This window comes from Castor canadensis, chromosome 5, assembly GCF_047511655.1.
Source record: "Castor canadensis chromosome 5, mCasCan1.hap1v2, whole genome shotgun sequence".
Taxonomy (NCBI): domain Eukaryota; kingdom Metazoa; phylum Chordata; class Mammalia; order Rodentia; family Castoridae; genus Castor; species Castor canadensis.
The window spans coordinates 60011721-60032948 of NC_133390.1; the positions used below are offsets into that span (position 1 = coordinate 60011721).

The 21228-nt window shown below is 31.9% G+C and overlaps 1 protein-coding gene across 2 annotated transcripts in view; it reads left to right on the plus strand.

The window, feature by feature from the left end:
• The window catches only part of Nectin3 (nectin cell adhesion molecule 3), a 121480-nt gene that overhangs the window by 37514 nt on the left and 62738 nt on the right, over nt 1–21228 (plus strand). Inside the window, exons 3-6 of one of the 2 annotated variants that reach the window (XM_020185944.2) lie at nt 1186–1482; nt 5337–5454; nt 9888–10039; nt 15780–18787. In XM_020185944.2, the coding sequence (XP_020041533.1) occupies nt 1186–1482; nt 5337–5454; nt 9888–10039; nt 15780–16360 (1148 nt within the window). In that variant the 3' untranslated portion in view covers nt 16361–18787. Of the gene's footprint in view, nt 1–1185; nt 1483–5336; nt 5455–9887; nt 10040–15779; nt 18788–21228 lie in introns of those variants that run through there. The other variant, XM_074073069.1, reaches the window with a different exon arrangement.

Consider the following 21228-nt stretch of genomic DNA (forward strand, 5'->3'; position numbering starts at 1 on the left):
GGAACAAGTGCTCTTAAGATTGTGAGTAAATGGATATTTTAGAAAGATTTTGTCATCTTCTTGTAAAATTAAAATAGATTACATAATATAGCAATTCTAATAATACCTAGAACAAACTGGAGAAGCTTGCACACGAAATACCAAGATAAAATGAATGCGAATGTTTCTTGTAAAGCTCTTTAGACCAAAAAGTAAACACCCTAGTATCCTCCAGTAAATAAACTGTGCAGCAACTGAAACTGATAATATTTACAATTCCATGTGGATCTAAATGATGCAAAAGTAAAGCTTTAAAATGAGTTCCAAAAATTATAAACTAAAGCTAAATGCTCCAAATATGCATGAATCTCCAGAACACAAAGTTGAGTCAAAGAAAAGTAATAGAAAAACACACGTGATCCAATTCTAGTAAAGTTCAAGAGCAGGGACAATAAGACTGTCGGGTTTGGGTCTGCACTTAATTGATTGTAGAACTGTAATACATAGAAATCTGTCTCCTAAGTTTGTATAATGGTTTCACATTGAGGCAGACAGGGTAAGATCAAGGAGTAGCTTGACGGACTTTTCAGATATTAATGTTCTTTTTTACGATGTGTGGCAGTTACTAGATACTTGTTATCAAGTTGTTACATGTGTTTTCACATACTTTCCCCATGTTATTGTATAATAATACAGCTTATAAAAGAGGAAGCATGTAAGGAAAATATTAGTGTGAAAAATATGAAACAAAAATAGTAATCACAAATCAAGAACAGATGACACTACTAGTGATTTATTCCTAGAAGCACTTAAATATTAGTTATTTTTGCTGCAGAATAAATATGGTTTTTCTTTCAAGAGTAACATCTTTAATCTAATGAAGGAAATTATGGCCAAGGTTGCCAATATTTTTTACACACACCATTTTGGAGACAGCTCATCTGTCCCCATGAAGTAATACATACCTTTATCTTTCAGGGAGCACCATCTTTGTAGTGGTAATATAAAATCTTGGCCTCTTGTTTGTCCTAGCTTATGATCTTCTGTTGTTGTTCCAAGAATGCAGTTGATGTTGGCATCAGGTAAAATGAGTGAATAGATTCTATAAGCAGTTGTCCCTAAGCCTATGAAATATCGTCTATATGTGGTTTGGATGAATATAAATATTACTTGAAATGTAAATGTAATTTTTTTTTATTTAAACAGTTGAACCCACTGTGAGCCTGATAAAAGGGCCAGATTCTTTAATTGATGGAGGCAATGAAACAGTAGCAGCCATTTGTATCGCAGCCACTGGAAAACCAGTTGCACATATTGACTGGGAAGGTGACCTTGGGGAAATGGAATCCACTACAACTTCTTTCCCAAATGAAACATCCACAATCGTCAGCCAGTACAAGCTGTTTCCAACCAGGTTTGCTAGAGGACGGCGAATTACTTGTGTTGTAAAACATCCAGCCTTGGAAAAGGACATCCGATACTCTTTCGTATTAGATATACAGTGTAAGTAAATGCTAGCGTTTGCTTCTCAGCTTAAGTTGTCCGTTTTGCTTCAGTTTTTTTCTTCCTATATATTTCTGTATCAAACCATTTTTAGTTTTGACATTGAATACTCAGATAATCTACAACTTTTTTTGTAGACGGTTTTTCTTTGCTTGTATTTCCATGGCAATTTTATCTAACCAGAACATTTTTGTCAATAAAAATCTACAGGTGACTTTAAAGTAGCTCTTGAACTTAAAAAATGTTTAATATTGTCTGTTTAAGACATTAAGCAACTGGACTTGAGGGAGTTGTGGAAGTTTGTGTTTCAAAATGTATAATACGTAGAGCCAGGCTTGGTGGCTCATGCCTGTAATCCCAGCTACTTGGTAGGGGAAGAGCAAGAAGGTTGTGGTACAAGGTCAGCCTGCCCAAAAAGTTATTGGGACCCCATCTCAAAAGCCAGGTGTAATAAGCCAGCCTCATAGCTGTAATCCCAGCTATGCAAGAGGCATAGGTAGAAGGATTGTGGTCTGAGGTTGGCCAGGACAAATAAGACCTTAGCTGAAAAATCACTTAAAACAAAGCAGGAGGTGTGGCTCAAGTGGTAGAGCACTTAACTTGCCTAGCAAGTGCAAGGCCCTGGGTTCAAAACGTAGTATCACAAAAATGTGTACTTCTTTAACAATACAACTTACAATACTTATCTCCATTGTATTTAATTGCTCTGTTAATTCATTTTTCATGAATCTTTCTCATGATGTTTTCTTTTACTTCCCTAGTTATATTTTAACTAATTTGGAAATATTTTTCCAATACCATTTTTAATCTGATCTTATTTGTAGTGTTGTAAGATTCTTATATAGGTAAAAATTTTAAATAAAATTGGGGTAAAGATAATTATAGAAAAGGTTAAAAGCTGGCCTACTTTGAACTTAAATGTTTTTGTTGAGATGTGTGCTTGTATTTTCATGTGTATCTGTGTTTTTCTGTTCAGTAAAGTTTCTCAGTTTTTGATACATTGCAATTTCTGCAGCATTTTAACTTTTGAGTAAGAAGTAGGGTGATGATTGCTTATACTTTATAGCAGGGGTAATTAAGATTGGGCAGATTAGACTGAACATGGTGAGACACACCTATAATCCCAACTACTTGGGAATTGGAGATTGGGAGGATCACAGTTTGAGGCCAGCCCAGTCAAAAAGTTAGTGAGATTCCATCTCAAACATAAAAGTTGGGCACGATGGCACACTTGTCATCCCAGGTAGGCAGGAGGCATAAGTAGGAGGCTCAAGGTCTAGGCTGGCCAAGACAAAAAATGCAGGACCTACCTGAAGAGTAGCTTTATGGACTGGGGGCATGCCTCAAATTCAAACCCCAGTACCACCATCCAAAAAAAAAAACACAATTAGCCAGATTTGGATACAAGTAGTGAAAGTATTTAGTTTCTGCTGTCATTTCCATCCATGCACAGATTATAATTCTATGAAGTATTTGAAGGAGTTGTTTTATTTTCGTTGTTAGTTTTTTTTATATCTGTGCATGAAATTTCAAGTTATACGTGCTCATTAACTTGTAATGGTTTCTAAAACTAATCTCAAGGGTCTTTTTCAATACTTTGAGGATTAAACTTAAAAAGCATGGTTACATTTTTTTTCTTTTTGGCAGTACTGGCATTTGAACTCAAGACCTCATGCTTGTTAGTCACATGCTCTACCACTTGATTCATGCCTCTAGCCCTGTTTTGCTTTTTTATTTTTCAGATTGTGTCTTACATTTTTGTCTGGAACTGGCCTTGGACCACAATCCTCATACCTATACCTCCCTCATGGATGGAGTACAGGTGTACACCACTACACTTAGCTTATTTCTTGAGTTGTAGTCTATTTTTCTTTCCTCGGGCCAGTCTCAAGCCACACCACCCCTGATCTCTTCCTCCTGAGTAGTTGGGATTACAGGTGTGAGCCACCATGTGCAGCTACGTAAATGTTAACTGCCATGATGTTCTTGAGTGCTGATGCCCATTCTTGTTTGGAGAACCCAGTTTTTTCCTTTTCCTATCTTGCTTTCACAGACTTAATTTTTTGCTTTTACTTATAAAATTCAGATACCAATTTAAAGTACTATTAATATCTTCCTTATATATGTATATTTCCTTCCCTGTGTGTAATTATGTTTTTTTCTTATTAACTTGATCCCAAAATGTTCTTAGGGTATTCATGACTTTTTCCCTTGTTAAATTGGAGAGCTATAAAACATGAACAAAGTTCAGAAAGTTAAAATTTTATATCCCAAATTCATACCACAAAATTTGGGCACACTCTTTGGAAATACTTAATCCCTTTAAAAAAGAGATTAATTGTTTCCAGTGGAGAGGGGAAAAAAGATGGAACTCACAGATACTGGACTGTTTTTTCAACAAAAGAATTTAGTACTCATTTTAAGTTACAAAAGCATTTTGTTAATTCTTCATACTTAAAAAAAAGTAGGCATTTTTAAACAAAAATTACTTAGGCAATTGTACCTTAGTCAAAGTTTAATTTTTTTCTAACTCTTTAGTAAAATGCTTTTCAGTAGTTCATTGATAGACTTAAAAGTGTAACCTAATCTCTTCTAGCCCCTGGTCTTACACTGTGCTGTTGATCTAGTTTCCTATGTACCTCACAGAAAGATGATGATCTTTGCACCAGCATGAGGAAAGCTTCCTTGAGGATATGCTCAGGCCTCTCATCCCCCTTATCCCCAGCCTCAACCTGAATTAGGTGTTTCTTCTAATCTCCTCTCAGCATTGTGTTCTTTTCCTCCTTGACCCTCATAGTAGGTTTTAGTTTTTACGTGTCATTCTCCCCGTTACTATTACGATGTAAATTTTATGGCTACAATGTCTATATGTATACTAAACACCTAAAAGAGTGCCCCACACTTACTGGGAGATAAAATGATATCATTTTAACTAGTGATGCTGCACATATGTTAAGAAGACTTGGTTGCATTAAGTAGATGTGTTAGTACTGTAAAGTCCTAGATAATTTACTACACTTGATGTCTCAGAAAGTCGGTGTCACATCTCTGCATGCCCCATAGAGTATTAGCTAATTGTTATTGATATCTCTTGTAGGATATTTCCTTTTAAATATCTTTTTAAATTAAAAAATTTTTTTTAAAGAGTCCAGCCCAGCCGGGCTCATGCCTGTAATCCTTGCTACTGAGGAGGATTGTGGTTCAAAGCCAGCCCAGGCAGATATTTGAGAGACCCTATCTCAAAAAAAATCCTTCACAAAAAAGGGCTGGTGGAGTGGTTCAAGGTATAGACCCTGAGTTCAAACCCAGTAACTGCAAAAGTAAATAAATAAAGGATGTCCATGTGTAGCCCAGGCTATCCCTGAATTCTTAACCTTCCTGCCTCAGCCTCCCAAATGTTGAGATTATGGGCATGTACCATCATGCCTGGCTAGATTAAGCATGTTTAAAGACAGTTTTATGTGGCTACTTGATACAATATGGTACTTCAATGTTATGTCTCATTTAATTAAGGACTATAATATATTCACTTTGTCTGTTTCTACATCTTTCATAAGAGCATTTACATTTTGCTTTTGGTGATTATAGGCTTTGAATATTGTTATGTCTGGCATTCTTAATAGCTAGAACTATTAGTGCTTACAAGTGTTTGGGACTCATGGTCCATCCATTCATCCATTGCTTTAGTCAACTAATACTTATTGAATACTGTCTTCCACATTGATTATATATGTTTAGAGTAAAGAAAAATTATGTATGTTCTTCTAAAGTCTCTTGTGTTCATGTTTTATCATTTTATATTGTATTTACCATTAACAAGAGATGATTTATCCTGTCATATATTTATTTTGTAGATGCCCCTGAAGTTTCAGTAACAGGATATGATGGAAATTGGTTTGTTGGGAGAAAAGGTGTTAATCTCAAGTGTAATGCTGATGCAAATCCACCACCCTTCAAATCTGTGTGGAGCAGGTAATATAATCTTAGAGAAATTATTTAAAAGTAGAGTATTCTTAAATGCATATGTAAGATTGTTTTTATTGGTATAATACATGATTAGAGTATTAGCTGAAAATTTAACTAAATGAAAAGTTTCAATGTATTCTTTTGCCCCACCCCTCCTCACCTTCCTGTCCCCTCAGTTCTGTTTTTTTAAAGGTGGCTATGTCAGTGATTTTGGCAGTTTTTTTCTTGTAGTGAACATCATAGGTCTTATACTGCTACTTCTTGGTTCACCAGTTTTTAACACTGCTCATTTTTTTAAAAAGGGTTAATTTTATGTCCACACCTTCACCCACCAATACACTAATATACATTTTCACTCTTTATTGTCTGACTGAAATTTACTTTTAGTTAAACTTTGTAATTAGTGTGTGTTTCCCTGTGATACGTCCAAGAGCTAGGCAGTACACCAGAATGCTGTTTTCTTTTGTGTGAAGCTATTTGTTTTCCTTGTGCTTAATAATTGCTTTCTTTTACTTGTGTAATTTCCCATCCACATCTCCTTAATTCTCTTTTCCCCCCTTTTATTCTCTTTACTGCTAACCTTCAAACTGTTACACTAAGGTTTTCATTAATATTCTCAGTGTTCGGGGCTTGTTTCAATTTTGAGACTTGTGTCTGTCAGTGCTGGATAATTTTCTTTTTTTTTTCTTTTTTTGACAGTTCTCTTCCTTTTTTCTGTTTATTTTAAATGGACCTCATTTACTGTATAATATGTACCTTTTCATAGTTTTCAAACAGGTTTACTGTTTCCTAGAATATTTGCTTCACTAAGCCAATTTCCATTTGACTTCATTTTTTTTGCATATTTACAGTTTTTAAGAGTACTTTCTCATTCCCTGTTCATTTTCATAGCCTCCTTTTTATATTTTATAGATGTAGTACCTTGTTTCTTCCCAGATATACTAGTTATTTCCACCTGTGATGGTTAATCTTGATCATCACCTTGAATTGAGATATACCCAGTAGATTAGTAAAGCACACCTTCGAGTATGTCTGTGGGCATTTTCAGAGAGGATCATCTTAAGAGGGGAGGACCAGCCTTGAATGAAGGAAGCACCATCCAATAGGCCTGGGGGCTAACATGGACTAAAAGGGTGATAAAAGGAGAAAGCCAGCTAGTGAAGGCATTCTTTCTCTCTTCTTTCTGGCTGCCTTATTATGAGCTGCTGTGATCTTAAGCTCTGCAATGATGGATTGAAAGTTCTGTCACTCTGAGCCCAAATAAATCCTTCCTCCAATAAAATTGATTCTCTCAGGTATTTGGTCATAGTGACAAACAAATTAACTACCACAATACCCCAGAGATTTTTTTTTTTTTTTTTGCTGCTTCCAACATATTATTTCTTTTTCTTCCAAGTTCTTTTGATTCTTTTGGTTTGGTCTTTCATTTTGTAGATATTTCTTATTCTTGACTTTCCAGACATTTCACAGTGAGGTATTAACATAAAATGCTTAGTGGAAAATGTCTCTAAAGTGAGAATTACTCAATAGTATGTTCCACATGGAATGATCACATAGAGAAGTAGTTGTTTTCTTAGAGAAACTACAGATTTCACCAAGGGAAGAGTGGAAGTCTTTTTCTTTATAGCTAATTCAGTTGTTTGTTGAATTTAGCTTCTTCTTTTGCCTGAGAAATAAATGCCTGGTATCTGTAGAGTTGGAAGGAATATATTGATTTGTAACTTTCAATTAATATCCTTATTTCCAGCCCTCTGCCTCTTATCAGACTCCAAGCTTTCCTATGTTCGGCTGCTTTCTCAACCATGTATCTCTTCCAAACAACTTTTTCTCCCAAAGTAGAACTTTTCAACCTAGACAATACTGACATTTTGGACTGGATTTTGTTTTGTTTTGTTTGTAGGTAATCCTGTGAATTGTGGAATGTTTAGCAGCATTCCAGTTCTGTATCCTCAATTGAGCCCGTAGTATCAACCACTTCTCCAGCCGTGACAACTCAGAATGTCCCTAAGGGCAAAACACTTAGCCAAGAAACACTTACCTAAGACATAATTGTTTTCTCCATCTCTTTAAGGTCTTCTAAAAGTCTAGTGAAACATCTGTTTGTTGAATTGTCTACTGTTCTACTCATGGGTTTTATATAACTTTAAGTTTTCTTTTTTTAAATTCATTTAATCATATGTGCATACATTGTTTGGGCCTTTTTTCCCTCTGCCCCCCTCACTTTTAGACAGAACCTGTTCTGCCCTTTTCTCCAATTTTGTTGAAGAATAGATATGAGCAATAATAAGAAAGACAAAGCATTTTTGCTAGTTGAGATAAGAATAGCTATACAGAGAGATTCCTAGCATTGCTTCCATGCACAAGTGTGTTGCAACTCGAATTGATGCATCTGTACCTGACCTCTTCACTACTTACTGGTCACTTCCCATATGACCTCTGTTGTTTTAAGGTTACTGTATTAGCTCCTCTGCAGTGGGTAACTTTTATTTTTGGTGTGATTGTTTTTGTGGAATTAAGGAAACAGTATATTTAGTCAATCTAGTCTTAACGATAACTTTAAAAGTAGAGAAGACCCTTTTTCCATTTATATTTTCTTAAAAGTAGGAAGTATGAACAGTGACTAATTAAGACGTCCATTTCGTAGACTGTTTCTAATAATCTATGTAATTCTCAGTCCTCACCCTAGTGTCTGTTCTTCTAGATAGTTTTTTGAGTCATTTAATGCCTCTAATAATTAGTTTTCTTTTTGTTTTTTGTTGTTGTTGTTTTTGGCAGCACTGGGGTTTGAACTCAGGGCCTCACACTTTATAGGCAGTCAGTGTTACCATTTGAGCCACACCATTAGCCTCAAGTTTCCTTATTAGTCGTGTATAGAGATTTTTCTGAGGGATCAGACAATGAATGTAAGTCATGTAAGTCAGTATAAGAACATAGAAGATGCATAGTATGTGTTCCTTGTTACTTTAAAAGATTATAAATTAGTATTTTTAAGTTTCTCAGAGAATTAAAAGGATTGGAGTTCTGGGTCCAGTGAGCATAGGGAGTTGTTAAGGATATATAGTCATCTCTATTCTTACCTTCCTAGATAGAATTCACCTTCTGAAAGCAGATGATTCCAAAATTTTTTTTGCAAAAGCCTTCTTAAGAAGTTTGGAGTTTCTGTTTTTTTCAGACTATGTAAAAATACTGTCTTTACAACTCAGTGCTAAATTAAAGGCTATGTATCCCTAGCCCAAAAATTCAAAAATTAAAACTGTATTCACAACTCCAAAAGATTTTACTCATTGTTTTTCAGCCCACTGTCAAAACAAATCATTTCATCTGTTCTCAAATGCTGATTTGCTTCCTTCTCCCTTTTTATTATTCTTTTTTCTTGTTCCTTTGCCAATGAATTATGGATCTCCCACTATGACTTTTTTCATCATTGAAAGCAGGGACAAAATCTTACTTCTGCACCTCAGCAAAACCAGCAGAACAGAGTATGGCAAATAGTAAGCTCCTAGAAACTGAATGAATGAATGTATAAGTGAATGGATGTTTTGAAAATTTGCTTAGTCTGAACCATAATAGTTGAACCTCCTTAATTTTCTTTTTATACTTATGTCTTTAAAAAAAAAAACCTATGTAGTTTAAAAAGTTTCAAACTAAACATATTGATTTTTTTGTGTGTTGGATTTTTGTGTGTGTGTGTGTTCTTGCATTTGAAAAGCTATTAACTTAGTTCCATTGTAGTGAATGGCTTTAGAGTTTTTACAGTAGGATTTTTATGATTTATAGCACTAGTTTTAGCCAAATTAGTATTGATACTGTTTAGAAAGTTATTTTTGGGATACCAAATCTTGCCTTGGTTTTTACTGTCACAGACACTATAAGTAGATCCTTTTTGGTTTTTAGAAAACCAAAATAATATATATATAAAATAATATTTTATTTTATATATATATATATTTTTTATATATATATTATATATTTTATTTTATATATATATTTTATATATATATTATACAAGGTGTCAAGACATTTTATTATATTTAAATGAGATGACTTTTCATTATAAAATTGTATCATTTGTATATTTATAATGCACTGAAAGTTTGAATGCCTTTGATACTATGGGATGTCATCAAGTGATTTTTTTCAGTTTTCCTAATATAATTTTTTAAAATCATATTTTCTCAACTTTCCTCCCGTTTTGTTATGTTGATCTATCCACACTTACATTAATATTTAGAAATAATGCATATATTTAATGGACTTTAGTAGTTCATCTTTATTAAAGTGAAAATTTATTGCTTATATACTTTCATTTCATAGTTAATTGGATCTAAATGAGGTGGTTATTTTAGTAACATCTCAGAAGTGTAATGTCTTGTCTTAATAGTTGTCAATAAATACTATCTGAAAATATTTAAAATAATTTTATGTTTTTTAAAACCTAGGTTGGATGGACAATGGCCTGATGGTTTACTGGCTTCAGATAATACTCTTCATTTTGTCTATCCACTGACTTTCAATTATTCTGGTGTTTATGTCTGTAAAGTGACCAATTCCCTTGGTCAAAGAAGTGATCAAAAGGTCATCTACATTTCAGGTAAGTTGCTGTCTATTTCCAAACTGAGTTACCTAAAATTTTCTTCTAATAATGATCCTAGGCACATTGTAATGATACAGATTATCAGAGTGAAAATTTCTGAATAATTTAAAAGAGATATGCTAAAGTAATCCTATTTGAAATACATATGTAAGGTGCTGATTCTTAAAGCGGTGTCAGAAAGTCTACATATTTTTTATTGATAGTATGCCTGTCTAAATTATTTTTTCTTTAACCAAAGAGCAATCTTTGGTGGTTATACTACATACAATTGTCTGATAAATAAAATGGGATACTAATTTTGATAACCTGGTTTGTTAAATAACACCACTTGCCTTTCAGGATGGAATAGACCAGTTTGAGTTACTGGTAGGTGAAATAAGAATGCTACTGAAAATGTTTTAATTAAGTAAAGTTTATGGATTTCTTACTGTCAGTTCTAAAGCCACTAAGAACATGGTTTTGTTTTGGTTTTTTTCACATAGTATTTCACTGTGACTGTTGTGTTAATTTGTTTCTATAAAGTTGGGCATTCATGAAATGTAAGAGTTAAAAATATATTTGTTCCTGCAAATGGCTATAAATTACCAGTGGAATATTTATTTAGGAAAAAATACAAATACTTTAGTATCTCTTTACTAACTGGCAGAATATAGATATCTTCATGTCTAACAAATAGAAAATTAGATGGAAAAGAAAGAACCTTGAGAAATTCAGGTTCCTATGGTGATTATGGAATGGATAGTTAAGATTTTAATCTCTTTAAGAATAAATTAGAGAGTTTCAAAAAACTTTGTTTCCTTAAGTAGTATATTCTCAGTCCTGTGTAACCATTCAATCTTGGACCCTTTCCCCATATTTTCCCCTTTCCCCATATTTTCTCATAGTATTTACAACAATTTATAGTTCTATGTGCATTTATTATTCATCTTCAAAATTAAGCAGCTTGTGGTTACTTTATTCACTACTGTGTACTCAGCAATTAGCATCTGCCTTGCACTTAATACTTACATTTTTTAATGACTAGCAAGAAGCTTAGAACTGTATGCATCCCTTTTCCTTTGCAATAGTTTGAGGAAGATCAATTATTATTATATAAATCCCTCTTTCTTCTTAGAGGATGTGCCAACAGAAATGCAGATTTAAAATTTAATCACTTTTTCAAGACTTTATTTTGTATTGTTCCTGTTGTACAGTTTGTTGTGGGATATAACTTATAAATCTCAAGCTCAGTATGTTATAATTTTATAATCTTTAGATAACAAGGTTTGATTTGGCATTCATATATACTGATTCCATCGGTATTAGTTTTTAAATTTATATCTATTGGCATTCCAGGTTCACTTTCTAGTACTCCCGACTTGTGTTTTTAACTGCATATTAATGATCATTAACAATATGTAACAATATGTATATGAAGTTGAATAGGCACACAGCATACATGTTTAAAACTGATCTTTCTCCTGCCCTTTGAAACACCAAACCTGTTTCTCTACCGGTCTTTCTCCTCTCTATATAATTCCATCCTTACATTTGTTCCTGTATAGTATTCTTGGTTTCACTTTTTCCTCTCATACCTAGCTCAATCTATCAACAAACCAATATCAGCTTTCTCATTATGGTATATAGTATCTTACTGAGTCACCACTTCTTCTACACTACTGCTCTGGTCTAAACCATCAGCAACTCGAATTTCACCAGCCATTTTAATACCCACTTTAAATCTGTCACTCTTCAGTCTGTTTTCAAACAAGCAGCCAGCATCGTTTTAAAGGGAGTGTCAGATCATATCCCTCTTCTCCTTAAAATGCCCATAGACTTCTATTTACTTGCAGCAAACACAGTGACTTATATATCCCTTATGTCTCTTGCCCAGCTGTTCAGCCACACTGATCTCCTTTTTCTTTGAACATAACAGTCACATTTCTACCTCAAGAGTCTTTGCATTTGCTGTTTTCACTGCCTGGAGTGCTCTTCCACACGTATCATAAGTGGTTTTTTTTTTCCCCCTCATTTTCTGTAGTTTTTTTTTTTTTTTTTTTTTGAAAAATACCACCTTTTCCTGTGAGGCTTTTCTTTCTTTATGACTCCTTAAATAGATAACCTTTTCTTTTCACATTTTCTAACTGCTTTCTGTCCTACTTCTCCCATCTTATTTTTCACGTTAGTCCTTACTGTCATGTGACATAATATTTTATTTATATGCTTGTCTAGTTTGACCCCCACTAGATCTTAATTCCTAAGGGGGCAGGAATTTTGTCTGCTTTAATCACTACTATATTCCTGCCATCTGCAATGATGTAAGACTTACATATAACAGTTGTTCAGTACACTTTTATTGTATGTGAATGAATAAATTGTTTGAGAAAAATCAGGAAAGAATTAACTATTTTCTTTGACTAGGGAACTGACAAATGTGTGTGTGTATATGTATATATATATATATATATATATATATACACATATATATACATATATACACATATATATGTATATATATGTGTATATATGTATATATATGTGTATATATATATATTTTAAAAAGCAGCTATAAAGTGCTACAAAATGGGAAGTCACATTTTGAATAAATACAAAAAATCACAGTTTAATATCCTCTTTGTATTTCAGAAGAAGATAGCATTATATGAGATGATTTTCTTCAAGTAATCAAGAATTATACTTTACGTTTCTACCCAGAGTCTACAATACAGTATACAATATACTTAGCTAGGTTCAGTTAACCAAAAATTTTACTTAGAATAGATTAGAGTTAGCAATTCAGTTTGAGTGAAATTGCTTTAAATTTTGTTACACATTTTCCACATTGGGAAACATAGTTATGACAAGAGGCTACTGGTTCATGATTATAGTACTCAACTTGTTATTAGATTATACTCTAGAATAGTGTCACTTTTATAGAGTACAGTGGTTCTTCATCCAGTACTGACCAGCTGCTGGACATTATGTTTCTCTGGTTTGTTTTTGGTAGATACGTTTTCTTTGCTGTCTGTCACTTCTTTGGAAATAGAAAAGCAAATTTTTACATATCAGATAAGTACCCTCATGCTCCAAATTCTAATTCTTATGCAAAAGTTATGTATCAAATCATTGATTTAGGATCCAGACATAGCATTAAACTTAGGAATCCACAGTGAGCAATTTTTGACTTTAAAATGTATGATTTTTTTAAATCAAAGTCCAAAAGAAATGTAAGCCAATCCACTTCATTTTTTGACCCAGTAATTATTAGGCTAAAGTATGCCTGACAGGCTGTCTGCAAGTCTATTTCTGGATGAACTATTTGTTTTCTTAGTTAGCAGAAGTAATTAGTGAGAAAAAAAAAACTTAAGGTCTTCATTTGGATGAGATCTCCTAGTCTATTAGAGGTGATTCTCTTATATTCTCATCTGGTATACATTTAGCAAAGAATAAAAATTGTCTGAAAATACAAAAAATGATGTTGGGAAGGATTTTAAATCCCATAAATAAGGTACTATTGATTATAAAATAGTCTTGCTTCCTTACATGAATTGTGACTCCCATTATACATTAAATGTCTTATATACATTGCTGTATGCAAAAAGTGTGCTTAAAATACAAAATAATGAAGTATTAACAGTAATCCCTATGGGATGACATTAATAGGAATGCTGTGCTGTTTTTAACACTGGTTAAGGAGGAGAAGGAGAATGTGTTGAAATTTTTCTAGGATTATTAATAAAACTAAATAACATAAAAATTTTAACTACTTTTGTTAGATTTTCTGAAAGTCATATTTTGTTAAACCTGAATGAAATAAACAGTAGCTATTCATTTGTATTCATATAAATAACTTTGCATATAGAAATTGAAAATGTCCACTTTTTTTGCTACATGGTAAAAATTTCCAGTTATCTCTCTTTTACTTGGTAAGAGCTCAGGTGTACGCATTGTTCCAAGAAAACTAGCATAGCAAGAGCTACTAGAAACCTAAGATATCTTATGTGTATAAAATGTGTAAATTATAGATAAATAATTTATTTAGGTGATTAGTAGTTTTATTTAAATGTGCTGTTGCCAGTTTATTATAATGTATTTTTCTTTGGGAATCATTACAGATATGACATTCAGTACTTAAACTTAATTGTCCTCTTATGCCTTCCCCCTCAAAAACTACAAGAATTTTCTCACAAATGATTGAAATTTTAGTCTGTTTCTTCAATATCTTAATTCTGTGAAGTTGAATATATGAGGCTTTACTAGAAATAATTCTTCAATTTCACAATTGTTTTCATCGCATTGACCTAGCTTTATCACTTTGTTCAGCTAGTGCATATATTCTCATATAATAAAACTTCCTGATTCACAGACATATAGTATAACTAATATAGTTCAAAGTACTTGACCGGATTACCAGTTATATTAAACTCATAGGAAATTAGTCATACTGTATTTGTTACCTTTTATATTGTACTTGCTAAATTTTTACCACATTCTATACATATGGCATTCCGTGATGAAACCTGTTTCAGTAAGTATTTTTCTTTAGCTTGTAATATTAGAATAACTTACCCCATGTAGATTTAGTGTTTTTTTCTAACAATCATTTTTTTAAAGCTCTGTCAGTACCACTCATGTAAAAATTAATTATAGGAGATTACCATTTAGGTCATTTATTTTTATCTCTGAAAAATTCAAGATTTTCAAACTCATCTTTTCTTCAAACTCTAGAATTTTGCATAACAGATCTACAAATACTACTTAATTGATAATTAACCAATCTTTAATTTTTACTATGTATGTTTAGTTGCTTTTTAATATTAATAGCTACTCTGTAATCTAATGTCAATATACAAGTTCATTTGCATCTAATACTTAAGTATTATTAGAATGTTCTCTCTGAAATATTAGCTACTGTTTTTGAGACTCCACTGTAAAGTAATGACATTCAGTTTTGCAGATATAGTTGAAATTCCTTAATTTTCTAAATGTTTCCATATGTTACCCTTGGGGTATTAGATGTGATGATTTTTATGACTGTTTAACATTTATACTTTGACTATTAGTCTTAGTTGATAATAGCCTGTTTGACTAACACAGTTTAAACATATGCTTTTTATTTTTAAAAATCACCAAATAATGGCCTTTTCTATATTTCCTTCATAAAAATTTTTACAATATTTTTAATATGAGGAAAATATTTTTGAGAGAATTAAACCAGCTTATATACTGTGCCCACTTAACAAGACTCTATAGTTTTTCATTCTTTTAAAGATAAGTTAAGATCTTATGTATTAGATAAAGATGCATTTAAGAAAACTTACTTTAATGTTTTCATTCTGTCATTTTATTTCCTTTTGCTACTGGCTAAGAAAATGTACATTGGAATTATTTGATTTAATTTTAATATTTTGTATGATAATTCTTAAGCCGGCGGTGCATAGAATAGTTAAGTTATAATCTACACTAAAAAAATAACCTATTCTCTAGAGTACAATACACTCAAACTTGGAATAAAGTGATTTAGGGTTTGCATTATAGGTTTCATACCTTTCACTTCATTGGTAGCTGACTTAAGTGTCAGTTTTGTTATTTTTAAAAATACATATTTTGTAATCTTAATCAAATTAAGAATGAAAAACTATTGTTACTGTGAATATATACTCATTAACTGTGCTGTCTTTTCAACTTGCTGCTGAATTAGCCTGCATTGACATTCTTTGCCTTTCTGTGTCTTGTCTATCTTTACTGTTTCCATTAGATCCTCCTACTACTACCACCCTTCAGCCTACAATTCAGTGGCATCCTTCAACTGCTGACATCGAGGATCTGGCAACAGAACCTAAAAAATTGCCCTTCCCATTGTCAACTTTGGCAACAATTAAGGATGACACAATTGGCACAGTCATTGCTAGTGTAGTGGGTGGGGCTCTTTTCATAGTACTTGTAAGTGTTTTGGCTGGAATATTCTGCTATAGGCGAAGACGGACGTTTCGCGGAGACTACTTTGCCAAAAACTACATTCCACCATCAGATATGCAGAAAGAATCACAAATAGATGTTCTTCAACAAGATGAGCTTGATTCTTACCCAGACAGTGTAAAAAAAGAAAATAAAAATCCAGTGAACAATCTAATACGTAAAGACTATTTAGAAGAGCCTGAAAAAACTCAGTGGAACAATGTAGAAAATCTCAATAGGTTTGAAAGACCAATGGATTATTACGAAGATCTAAAAATGGGAATGAAGTTCGTCACTGATGAACATTATGACGAAAATGAAGATGACTTAGTTTCACATGTAGATGGTTCAGTAATTTCCAGGAGGGAGTGGTATGTTTAGCATCCACTGAATGTGACTTAACTATGTACAATGTTTCATTCATACTAGTTGATCATTTTCAGATTGTTCATACTTTTTCTTGAGGAAGAATAACCTTTTTCAAGTTGATTTTTGAGCTTACTTTTTATATTCTGATCTGACAAATGAAAATGTAAAATCTGGGTTCAATGTATCTGAGCTGCTTTACAATTTTTTTCAATGCTGTACTACTGTCTCAAGATTTAAAATTTAATGCAGAGTACTTTATTGGTCTGAGGCACACAGGTAAGAAGAAATGTCAATGTTAAATGTATGATTTTTTTGGTACAAAAATTAAAAAAAGGAAACTACCTTGGTATTGAGTATTAAATGTTTACCTAAGACTATAATCTCAAGTATAGTGTGTGTAAAACATATACCTCTCACAATTTATCACCACTAAATTATACTGCATCAAAATTGACTATAAAACTAATTCAAGAAATGTTTATATATATATATATTTTTAGTACACTAAAAATATTCAGCCTGATGAAACATTTTTCCTTTTCAAACATCATTTTTTAAGTTTCTATACAAATGAAATCTTACCTCTGCATTTTAATGAGCCTTGCCATAATTACTGTAGAGTGGCTTTTCAAAGATATTTTGTTGCACTAAAACTGTGGTAGTTAACTCAGTGAATATGATGTGTGAAAGAGCATAATTAGCTGGTCAGTATTTTTGTCCAAAATATATTCAAGAGTAATAAAATACATGCCTTCTAAACATGGTAATTATTACAATTTTTCATCTCTGGAAGATAGTTCTTAAATTGTTTTGTGAACATTGATTTTGGTACATTAAGCATTATCCTTATATTTAATGCTTTATTTCCTAAGTATATGAGTAGTAATGAAAGTAAAGGTACTCAGAAAAATACAGTGCAGAGAGGGCATTTTAGTATACTGACTTACCAGTTTGAGAAATGAGGTGTTTTGGCCAGAAATCCACAAAGAATTTTCTAAACCATCTCATTTTAGTTATTTAATGTTGATATTGTTCAAACGGGTAAATGTACAGGAAAAAAATAAACTTGGAAACTTGGGATTTAACTAGAAAAATCTGAATTATAGAACCAGTTGGTAATACTTGCTGATGAATTGGCAATCCATCCCCTTTTTCCTCCATTTTCTCCTAAATGTATGTATGTGTTTCAAGATTTTTGTTTTTCCAATTAAAACTGGAAACATACCACGAGATTTTTTGTTTTCTTTTACATAATTCATTAAGTATATTCTTTCCAGAATCATGTAACTTTTGAGAAAGAAATGCTATCTAAATTTTCAAATGTGAGTCTTCTTTGTAAGGTAAATTGCTTCTGCATTAGGGTTCCATAAAATTATAATAATGACAACTGTTTTGAGGCCCAAAGAATGTTTTTCTATTATGATTCATTAGACAAACAGACTGTAGAATAAGTGTTTTGCCAGGGCAATGAAGTATGAGTTATTAGAAGAAATCACAGTAAATAAATTATTTTTTAATAAAAAGACAAATTAGGTACTTTTTTTTAAGCTTCTCAACCACTCCCAATCCTCATCCAATCCAAAAAAAAGTTATATAGAAGTCAAAATTTCAACATGTTCATAGAATACTAAAAGTAGTAAAAGCTTTATTCTAAATGAGTATAAACTAGTTTTCTTTAGCAATATTTTGTGAAAATTAGAAACTGTTACCTAACATGTAGTGCAAGACTACAATGTCAGATTAAGGAATACAGTTATGTAAAATCCACTGATATCTTTGTTAAAAATATCTGGGTTTTAATATAGTTATCTACTTATATACAAATATTAAAACTCTTTAGTCCAAATCATTGGGAGAAAACTTTCTTGGAAAATACACTGTGATTTAAATAACTTTATTTTTAATTTAAATATTCGCAATGATATCAGCAACAAGAAAGATAAGTCTCAAATTTCTTTCCATGAAAGATTGAAATATGTGGGGTTTTCATCAAAATTTTATCTTTAGAAAGAGGGTTTTGAAGTGCTGTATAAATCTAAGCAGAATAATTACGTTTATGATTCTATATTAATCTTCAGTATACTCTAAAAGAAATGAGCAATGTATTTCAAGAACTGTATTTCAAAAATATAAATATCTACTTAGTGATTATGAACTTCCTTTACATTGTGGCCATTGTATGGTTAGTTTTTGGTGTTTTGTTTGTTTTTGTGGGAGAGGGCAACCTGGAAACCTATCAGTGAGAATTTAATTTATTCTATATCTTTAATCTACATCATTTGGCATACTGAAAGGTTTCCATGTTTAGGCATCTTAACTTAGAACTTAAGATTTTTGGAAGCATTGCACTTGTTTATTAGAGCTTTATGTCTGTATACTGTGTATAGAGATTTGTTTGTAAACATGAATAGTCATATTAAATAAACTTTGTTAAATTAATTTTTTGAATACCAGTGATGTGCACAGCTGATTGTTAGGTATATATGAAAATCCCACTATCTTTGAAAAGATGACAGCATATTTTTACTACTTAGGGGCTGTATTTACATTCATTTCTTCCATATACTTTGAACTGTTTTGCATTTCTTTGTTCACTTTTCGGGTTCCTTCCTATTGGCTATAGTATTGCAATAATACAGAGAAGATGAATGCAACTCCTATTTTTTCCTGTCATTTTTATGGAAATGCATTGAAACCTCAATAGGCTAGAAGTTAACTTTAAAAATATTTGACTCTGTAGTTCAAAGATTTAGTATATCACTGTGTGCCTAATAGGTTTTTTGATAAATGTAATGTTAGAGAAGCCATTAAGGTTTTTCAGTAGTAAATATTACTTCTGATAGCCATATACAAGAAAGTTTATAAGATAACCATGGCTGCATGTTTTGCACTAAGGGATTGTAGGAAGTACAATGTGTAAGTGCAAAACTTGAGAGAAATGTAGCTATTTCATATGCAGAAATATCTGATTTTAGTTTGTTTTGATTTGCACTAAAATAAAGTATACGAACAAGTAAGAGGTTGTAAATATGGGAAGTAATCAGTGTAAAATATAAGAAAAGAAGAAATGATAACCATGTTGAATTTTTAATTCTGGTAGCGGAATAGGGTACAAATTGAATTATTTTTCTGATTATTTGTTTGTTAGAAATGCACTGTCTATAAGAATGTTCTTTCTCAGACTTTTGGCATGTTGGGGTTGGTTTTTAACAGTGGTAATTTTTTTAAACCAACTTAAATATTAGATGTTAGTTCCAATAACCAGGCAATGAATCACTTTATAAAGTTTTAAATTCTTCAGAGGTGTATTTTTATAGTGAGACTATGATTCTGTATTCCTCCTTTGTCCTCATTTTATTTGCTAGTGTGTGTGTGTTTGTTTTTATTTTAATAATCAAAATGCAGTTAATTGTGGAAATTAGAGTCTGCTTTCTCATCCCAAATAAGACCAATAATCAGATTAAGAATAGAGTTAAAGTTTGAAAGAGCAAAAAGGTTGACGTTAGCTATTTTAAAATTTGATTTTACTTAACCATTTAATTCCTGTTTCATGTATACATCATGAATAATATTAAAATATTTGAGAAGATTGCACCTGTACTAAACTTGTGCAGTATTTTTTCCTTCATGCAACTATTTACAGAGCATTTACATTTTATTCGGATTATATGTAATATACAGATGATTTTAAATATACAGGAGCATATGTAGGTTATATGCAGATAGGAAATTGCAAAGGACTTAAGTATTCCCAGATTTTGGTGTCTTCAGGGACCCTGGAAACAGTACTGCATGGATTCATCAATAATGTAGTCTGTTGACTTTCAGTTTGAAATTAACACATTTTTAAGATAATTTTTCCATTTTGTAGTGTTTACTTACTTCCTCTGAACTGTTTTGAATAGACCTGTCACTATTTTGAATTGTTTATAATCACCTGCCTTTTTCATATTTCTGATATTTTTAGCTAATATGTATATATATATCATATGTACATTATATATATATATATATTTACCAAACTAAATTATTTTTCAAAATGTAACTATTTAAAAAATGTATACAGTTTGACTGGATTGTTTTGTTCCGGTAAACAATTGATATACCAATAAGCTTCAATGTCTTCTGTTTATATATATATATATTTTTTTTTCTATTATAGTCCAGTCCACTACATATCTACTTTTGACCGGAGTAGTGATTGGTTTCCATCAAGACTTGAAACCAAACACAGTTTTACAAATATATCCTTATGGGTCATTTCTTTTCTTGAACCTTGGTACTAGTTATTAATGTGCATTTCATTTTGGAACAATAAAACATTTCAATTTGGGAATGTTTTATTTCATTCTCCATTTTGCACTGTTCATTCTGACAAGGCTGTATGGATGAAGTGGGCTGTTAAATGAACTTTACAATAGTATTGCTAAAATAGAAATAATTCTTAAAACCTGAGAGTAAATCAAAGCCTCATTGCCTTATATGCATTTATTTCTATGTAGAGATACCGAATTACCATCCCAGTTATGAGAAATCTGTCAGAAAAACCTAGTAAGGGGACAGTTTCATCTTAACACCCAGGGATAACTAGATTGAGATGCCTTGACATCTTGCCAAACTTTTTCATCTTTTTGAAAAAGTTTTTTGTTATGGAAAATTGTACAAAAGTAAGAACAATGAACTTTCATGTACTGGCTTCAATTATTTTTAATCCATTGTCAATCATGTTTTATTTAAATTCTTGCCCACATAATCCTCGTCATTATTTCATTTGTAGGTAAATCAGTATGTAGTTCTAAAAGATAATTGTTTATTTATTTATTTATTTATTTATTTATTTTACGTTTTTTAGTGGTATCAGGGATTGAACTATGGCTTCA